At 56.4% G+C, this 8,140-nt stretch overlaps 1 protein-coding gene across 2 annotated transcripts; it reads right to left on the reverse strand.

Annotated features, from left to right (window-relative positions):
- Positions 1–1,077: 1,077 nt before the first annotated feature.
- On the reverse strand, positions 1,078–6,668 carry CRABP2 (cellular retinoic acid binding protein 2). Of its 2 annotated transcripts, none has more exons than XM_025403254.1 (4): positions 6,378–6,668; positions 2,360–2,538; positions 2,027–2,143; positions 1,078–1,551 (listed from the first exon to the last, which is right to left on the reverse strand). In XM_025403254.1, the coding sequence occupies exons 1-4, from the start codon at positions 6,445–6,447 to the stop codon at positions 1,501–1,503; spliced, it is 417 nt and encodes a 138-aa protein (XP_025259039.1). In that variant the 5' UTR covers positions 6,448–6,668; the 3' UTR covers positions 1,078–1,500. The 2 variants fall into 2 exon arrangements, with proteins under 2 accessions (XP_025259039.1, XP_025259046.1); XM_025403261.1 differs by having other exon boundaries at positions 2,023–2,143.
- Between the last annotated feature and the right edge of the window lie 1,472 nt (positions 6,669–8,140).

Here is an 8,140-nt window from a genome sequence, read left to right on the forward strand (position 1 = left end):
TTTTTTTTTTTTTTTTTTTTTTTTTTTTGAGACGGAGTCTCGCTGTGCTCCCAGGCTGGAGTGCAGTGGCGTGATCTCGGCTCACTGCAAGCTCCGCCTCCCAGGTTCACGCCATTCTCCTGCCTCAGCCTCCCAAGTAGCTGAGACTACAGGCGCCCGCCACCACGCCCGGCTAGTTTTTTGTATTTTTAGTAGAGACGGGGTTTCACCATGTTAGCCAGGATAGTCTCGATCTCCTGACCTCGTGATCCACCCGCCTCGGCCTCCCAAAGTGCTGGGATTACAGGCTTGAGCCACCGCGCCCGGTCTATTTTGTGTTTTAAAAACACAAAACAACTGGCTGAGTACAGTGGCTTGCAATCCAAGCATTTTGAGAGGTTGAGGCAGGAGGATCGCTTGAGCCCAGGAGTTTGAGATCTGGTGTAGACCTGAGTGTGGAGGCTCAGGGAGAGGGTTGGAGGAGGATCCAAGGGACGTGGAAGATTTAGAAGCCAGAGGCAGAAGGGCATGTGGGAGATTGAGGCAGGGAGGAAGGATGGTAGCAGAGATGGCTTGTCTCGGACACAAAGGGCTGACAGGCAGGATGAGACCTCTCACCCAGAGGCCCAGGCAGCCGCAAGGCCAGCTTGTGGGTGTTGATGAGCTCATCTGGAACCATGTGGGAGGCCAAGGCCAGGCCTGGGGTCATCTATGGGCTGAAGTTGGAGAGGCAAGCAACAGTTGGAGGAGGAGGCGGAAACTGTCACCATAATGGAAAACATGGGAGAAGGTGGGAGTCAGCTCCTCAGAGCCCAGTGCCCCAGCTGAGAGGTCAGGAGGAGGAGACCCTGGTGACCTTGGAGGCCAGAGCAGGACACCAAGGAGGGACCTTGGAGGAGGGAATGCAGAGGTGAGGCTGGTGGATTCAGCAGCAAATGAAGGGGTGGTGGTTAGCAGGGTGACCAGAAGGACTGTTCCCTCCTGTTGTGTAACTCAGTTCCATGCTGTAGAAACACAAGTCTTTCCCACACTACATTTCAGAGGCAAGGTTGAACTCAGGTGACTTATCTACCCCCTGCCCAATGAGCCAGAGACAAGTTTTATTTTTTTAAAACATTTTAATAAAATTAACAAATAAATATTCTAAACTGTATAGGCTACGGGGACAAAGGGTAGAAGCCAGAGGGCCAGTCTTTCCTGCTCAGGCCCTCAGGTCTCCTTTAGAGAGACCCTGCTCTGGCCTGGTTTGGGGCTAGGACTGCTGACTTGGGGAGGCAGGGAGTGAACCCGGAATGGGTGATCTGGGCTCTTGCAAGCCATTCCTCTTTGTTGGTGTATACGGGAGGAGAGAAGAGGTCAAAGAAAGCAAGACCTTGCAAGAGGCAACCCAGTGACCCCTAGAAGTGACTGGGGTAAGGGGAGCACTATCCTAGAAGAAGGGAGTGGGAGGGAGGGGGCAGTGAAGCAGGGTGGTGAGCCTGGCCAGTGGTGGGCTCTGGCCACCATTCTACCCGTGGTCACTCACTCTCGGACGTAGACCCTGGTGCACACAACATCATCCGCCGTCATGGTCTGGAAGGACAGAAGTAGTTGTTAGCCTGAGAGGCCCCTGGGGTCCTGTGGCTTTGGAGGGGAGGGTTGAATGGAGGTACTCTGCTTGGCCTCCAGGTCCAAACCTGCTTCTTGGCTCAAGACCAATAGATAGGAGCTGGTCCCAGAATACCCAGGTATCACTGGAGGGAGGATGGCAATAGAGCCCCCAGGGCCTGTCCTCCTCCTCAAGCCAGGAAGATCTCCCTGGAGAACTGCTGGGACGCCCCAGTACATGCCCTTTGCTTTGCATAAAAGGAACAACAACCATTTCTAATTCACACAGGACACTGTATGGCATAGGGACACTTTAGTTCTGTCCAAGCAGTCCCATCAGGAGGGTGCAGAGTCAAGCCATGGTTGTTCTTGAGTCTCCCGCACCCTGGGAGATTCCCAGAGAATCTCAGATTTTATCTAGGGCTGGGTTTGCTATTAGTGGGGAGGAGCCAGGACTTACCAGGATCAGCTCCCCATCATTGGTCAGTTCTCTGGTCCACGAGGTCTTGGGGCCCTCTCCCTTCAGGAGCTTCTGCTCACAGACCATTTTATTCTCGCTCTCCCATTTCACCAGGCTCTGCAAGAGATAGGTGGCCGAGTAAGCTGGGGCCATAGCAGGCACAATGCAGTGACAGGGATAAGGGAGAGAGCCCCTTTCTAGCCCCCACCACTACTTAAGGATTTTCCCTAGTGGGAACAGAGAGAAGCTAGGAGTTAACTGCTAGCCTGGAAAATGGTAGGTTGAAAGGCAGGGCAATGATGCCATGACCCTGGAGCCCCTCTTGGCACTCACCTTACAGGGCCTCCCATCCACAGTCTGCTCCTCAAACTCCTCCCCAACCTTGAAGTTAATCTCTGTGGTGCGCACGGTGGTGGAGGTTTTGATGTAGAAAGTGTCTCCCTCCTGTTTGATCTCCACTGCTGGCTTGGACGCTGCAGCCACAGCAATCTTCCTCAGCATCACATTCACCCCTGTGGGGAGAGTGGAGAGGCTCACCTTTTGGGGGGCTTTGGGCACCTCTCTCACACCCTCCCCATGAGACAGTTGGAGCAGGCTGATTTGTGACTTGCTTGGGGTGGGTGTGTTGGGGGGTGCATCTGCCTGGTGCCTAGGTGTCTAGGAAAGTGCCTTGAAGGAGATGGCAGGCAGTGCAGCCCTGAAAGATGAGGGGGTTTAGGGAGGAGAGGGAGAGAGGCAGTGGCCTGCCCCTGGGGGTCCTGTTCCCAGCTGTGGCCCCACCTTATTGAGTTAGCAGGCCTGGATTGGGCTCCCCATGTCTCAGCTCTTCAGTCCTGGAATGTCCAGGGGCAGCTTCTCCCCAGCCCCCTGCCCAAGAAACATCCTGCTACCGGCTCTGGTTGTCTCTGTTTACTTCACTTTTGGCCTTTTGTCTACCCTGTTGACAGCTCATCGGAGTCACTGGGTCTGTACCCCTGGCCAAGCACAGGCCAGGCCCCATCACTCACGTCCTGGGAAGTAGGAGCCATTTCCCTCTCTGCCCTATCTACCCACCCTATCTAGTGCTAGATAGGTCTTCATTTGCCCAATTTCTGCCCCATTCAAAAATGAGGAGCAGAGATTCCCAGCAACGAAAGAGGGCAGGGGCAGCCACTTCCCGCTACAGAATGGTCAGCAGCCTGGGAAGACAGAGGCTTTGGAGTAAGGTCATGAGGCTGTGATTTCCTCCTGGCTCAGCCCCCTTACAGGCTGGGTGACCCTGAGCAAATGGCTTAACCACCCTGAGCCTTAGATTCCTCAATTGTAAAATGAAAATAACAGCTTCTTAAAAAGCCAATCAAGGTTGGGTATAGTGGCTCACACCTATAATCCCAGCAGTTTTCGAGGCCAAGGCAGGTGGATTGTTTGAGCGTTGTAGTGAACCGAGATCATGCCACTGCACTCCAGCCTGGGAGACAGAGTAAGACTCTGCCTCAAAAACAAAACAAAACAAAACAAAAAATGTCCAGAAGCAGTGGCTCACGCCTGTAACCACAACACTTTGGGAGGCCGAGGTGGGTGGATCATCTGAGGTTGGGAGTTTGAGACCAGCCTGACCAATGTGGAGAAACCCCATCTCTACTAAAAATACAAAATTAGCTGGGCAGGGAGGCACATGCCTGTAATCCCAGCTACTCATGAGGCTGAGGCAGGAGAATCACTTGAATCTAGAGGCAGAGGTTGTGGTGAGTCAAGATCGTGCCATTGCACTCCAGCCTGGGCAAAAAGAGCAAAACTCTGTCTCAAAATAAATAAATAAATAAATAAATAACCAATCGGAATGGTATGTGTTTAGGACTCAGCACACACAGTGCCAGGCATATGCTTAAGTTTTCAGGAAACAGTAGCTATTATTGTTGGTATTATTTTTACGGATAAAAGGAAGGCAAAGGGTCAGGTGCCATGGCTCATGCCTGTAATCCCAGCACTTTGGGAGGCCAAGGCAGGAGGATTGCTTAAGCCTAGAAGTTTGAGACCAGACTGAGCAACATAGTGAGATCCCACCACTAAAAAAAAAAAAAAAAAGGAAAACAAAAAGCTGGGGTTCAGACAAAGCTCCCTTCATTAGGCACCGTGCTCATCTGCCCTTCTGGAAGACTCCCATATCCCTGTCCCCTCAAGGGAACCCCCTCTGCCGTGAGAAGAAGGGATAGAAAAGGAGCCTGCCCTCCCCGCTCTGTGTGATGTGTCCCCTACTTCAGGACCCCTCACTCCCCTCACAGGGTCTGGCTATCTCATTCAGCCTCTGTGAATTCAGACTCTCTGTGCACCTCCATATCCCAGCCCAGATTGGACCCCTCCTCTCTGCTCCCCAGTTATTAACCAAAGTGGGGGAGATAGGAGACAGCACCCCTCTGAAAGGAAGATGTGCAGAGCAGGGGGCCTCTCTGGATGGGCTCCAGGTCTAAGCTCCACACACCCACCTCACCTGGCCTGATCTGCCGCCCTGTCCTGGAGTACAGCCAGGGATGCACTAGGTGGGGGTGAAAGGGCCCTCCGCCAGGCAGCAGGATTTCCCTGCCCCTGATCCGGCCAACTCCCTGGCCCTCCTCCAGACCTGGGTTCCTAGAGAAACAAATCCTCTATCCCCTCAGCGCCAAGGCATAGCTACCCTACTCCAAACAGAAGAGAGAGGGAGAGAGGAAGTCTTGTCCCTGGGGAGCCCAGGACCCCATGGTTGGCTGCTGAACTCTTGGGTCTAGGGAGAAATGACTGAGGTCCCCAAGTCTTATTGAGATGGACCCTTGACTAGAGCTAAGAGGGCGGTGCCAGGACCGAAGTTCCTGCAGAAGTAAGGCTGAGTTCAGAGGAGGCATCCCTTCAGCAAGCCCCTGGTGCCTGTGGAGCTGGGGGCCCAGCTCAGCCGGCCTTGACTGGCTCAGGACTGTGTTTGTCTAATGGATCTGTTTTTAATCTCCCCCCTGCAGGGCCTGAGGAGGGCACGTGGCTCAGAGAGACCCTGCAGAGAGGACAAACAGACTGAAGACAGACAGCGGGATTGGGGCCTTGAATCTTACTCTTCAGCTGGGACCTGGGGGTGTGCCAGGCCACCACCTCATCCACTGGGGACAGGAGCCAGAATCCAGAGAAGATGAGGAGGGAGTGGCATGCAGGCTTTCCAAAGAGAAAACTTCTATCTTTTCATCTTTAAGTTCAGCAAGGACAGAGCGAGAAAGACTGATATGACTCCAAGAAGTATTGTGGTTAGATCGCAGGAAGAACCAACAGCAAGGAATGATGGAGATTCCTGCTCTCTCTGCAACATTCCAGACCCTTCTTAGATCCAGTCTCACTCCTATAGTCCAGGGTGCCCTCCCTCCCTACCCTCTTGCCAAGCCCAGCCCAGCCCAACTACCCTCTCTCTGTTCAGTGCAGGAATTGAAGGCAGCAGGCCTGTCCTTACGCTCCCAGTGACTGGGGTCCTTAACTGTCGTCCATCTCTCCCCCAGAGCCCCAGATGCCTAGCCCAGTTGGCCCAGAGAGCACACAGAAAGTGGGCTGGGAAAGTGGGAAGGGCAGTCTGGATTGACTTTGTTTTCCCCACCTTTGATCAACACACCCAGTTGGGCTGCAGCTGATCTATGGTGTGTGGAGGGAGGTGGGAACCTAGATTTTTGGAAATGTGGGATTGGGGTTTCACACGAAACCATTTGTTGAAATCCAAGAAAGTGATAATTATCCCTAGCAATTTTAGAACTCTGGAGCTGCTCGTGTAGTAAAATATTTGTCTCACAGATGGGGGGTAGGGAGAGTAGAGTGGAAAGTGCAGACGGGAAGGAAAGGGGAGCTCAGGGGGCGCTGGGGCGGCAGATCACCTGGTAGGCAGAGCTGGGCGCCTAGGGGTAATGAGCCTGCTCTGGGGATTGGGTTACCGAGGGGGGCACCGGGAAGGAGATTGGAATGTGTCCGAGCGGCTGGGCAGGTTAGGGAACCGGGCTCCCAGTCTGGATGCAGGGTTCGTGGCTCCACCAGCCTGCAGCTTCTGAACTGCGGACAGCCAGGTGCCTCGGCTCGCCGAGTCCAGCCGCTGAGGCCAGCCTCCCCTTCCCCCAGAGGCCAACCTCGCGCTTCTGGTTTCTACGTGATTCACAGGCTGTGAGTCACCGCAGTGCTGGCACCGGTGGGCCCCCGCAGGAGAAAGCGGGATTTAGGCGTCGTGCCCAGCGCCCCGGGACCCGGACGCCTGGCACGTTTTTCAGTGATGCAGGCGCCCAGTGTCTCACGCCCTGTGGTCCCGCTTTCTTTTTCATCCCCACCTTCGAGGACTCCAGAGCCCCCCTTGCCCCACCTGGGCCCTCGAACATTTCCTTACCCAGCACTTTGAGCAAATCCTCGAAGTTTTCCGATCGGATGATTTTCCAATTGCCAGAGAAGTTGGGCATGGTGGCGGCGCGGGTGGTGGTCCCCTTAGACCCCTAGGCTGGAGCACTGGACACTGTCTTTTAGTCAAAAGAGACGTCGCCGTCGCCGAGTCGTGAGGTTCAGGAACCAAGATACGACCAGGGACAACCCCAAAGCTGGCCTGGGCTCCCGCGCGGACAGCTTTTATACCCTGTGCGGAACCGCCCCTGCCCAGGATTGAAGTGGCCCCGCCTTCCGCTCCGCCCCCTCCCCCACTTGGGGGGCCCTGCGCCCCCGCCACCAACCTCTGGATCTAGCCGGTGTGTGGGTCCAGGCTTCTCTGGGGACCGAGATAGCCTTCTCCTGCTCTAGGGAGTGGATGGGGAAGCGGACGCAAAGCCTGCACTTGAATTGCGCTGTCCGCCTAGGCGCGGGGAGCCAGCTGCGGGCGCAGATGCTCAGGGCTCGTGTATGGCTGTCCCCTACCAGAGTTCCTCACGTCTCGCCTGTTCGCCACCCATCCCCAACCTGACTCGGTGCATTCAACTCCTTGGCGCTGGACACCTGGCGACCCCACCCGCGGGCGGATCCCAGATCTTGAGCCGTAGCTGACCGGGGGAAATGGGCAACTGAGCCCTGGCTCCACTGAAGCCTGAACTGGATCCAGTGGGACCACTTCGAACTCAGAGAGGGGCGGGGGAGCTCCGGGGTTCTGCAGGATTAGGGATCTAAGTGAGGCAACGGCGCCCCCTGCTGGAACAACTCGGAGAGGCTGGGCGGGGGTGGCACGGTCCCCCCACCCCTCCACCCTGCTTCGGGCTCACGTAGTGCCTGGGGACTCTGGAAGTAGTCGCCAGGCGACTCGCTCCCCTTAATGGGCTGGGCGGACACTGAAGGGTTAAGCAGGAGCCCAGGGCGCGAGGCTGGGAGGGCAGAGGTCACAGCCAATCACTTGACGCCAGGTCTTTATTAAAGCGCTTTCTCTGTCGCTTCACTCCCCAGACCCCGAGGGGGTCTCCGTAGGCGGAAGGGAGGGAGGCGGGGACAGAGGCGCGGAGCCCTGGCGAGCTGCGCCGCCACCAAGATAGAAGGGAGGATGGGTGCCCGGGGAGAAGGCGGAGCAGGGTCTCAGGTGTCACCATCCTGAGCTGTAAAACGGGCGGAAGGAGCTACCTCCCCTCCCTTGGCGAGCGGCTTTGAAACGGGAGATCAAAGAGGGTGGGAGGAGGGCAAGGCTTCCTGCAGAGACCCGAGTGGGAGTGGGCGAGACCCCAGTGGAGATGGCAGGGAGACGGAGAAACAGAAACTGAGGTCAGGCCGGGAGCCTCGGAGACAGGCCTGGGACCTGAGGCCGGAAACCGCAGAGGAGCGGAGCCTGGCGGGATGCAGTGATTGGAGCCAAAGGAACCGTCCCGGCGTGTCCAACGCGGGGGGCCCTTCGGACCGGTGGCCCTGGGCGAACCGACGCTGCATCCCATCCCCCACCCTCCCCGGACTCTCCCTCCCAGCTCCTTCTGAGGCGGGAAGAAAAACCCCACATCTGGTCCCAGCCCTGGGTCCCTGCCCCGGCCCCTCCTCGCCAGCGTGGCCAAGGGTGGAGCAGGCAGTCTCTCTCAGATCTCTGAGCCCTTATGCTTAGAACCTAGGAGGGATCTAGGGAGTTGTGGGCTTTGGTGGGAGCTGGGGAGGAGTCCGGAGGAAGATGACCAAAGGAGAGGGGCCAGAGTGACCTCA

The sequence above is a fragment of the Theropithecus gelada genome, chromosome 1 (genome assembly GCF_003255815.1).
Source record: "Theropithecus gelada isolate Dixy chromosome 1, Tgel_1.0, whole genome shotgun sequence".
Lineage (NCBI taxonomy): Eukaryota > Metazoa > Chordata > Mammalia > Primates > Cercopithecidae > Theropithecus > Theropithecus gelada.

Excerpts from the sequence above, each read along its gene's own strand:
- CRABP2 (XM_025403254.1), bottom strand. The coding sequence starts at position 6,447 with ATGCCCAACTTCTCTGGCAATTGGAAAATCATCCGATCGGAAAACTTC. Across the intron at positions 2,144-2,359 it reads TGGATGGGAGGCCCTGTAAG|AGCCTGGTGAAATGGGAGAG; the intron begins GTGAGTGCCAAG and ends TATCTCTTGCAG. Across the intron at positions 1,552-2,026 it reads ATGATGGGGAGCTGATCCTG|ACCATGACGGCGGATGATGT; the intron begins GTAAGTCCTGGC and ends CTGTCCTTCCAG.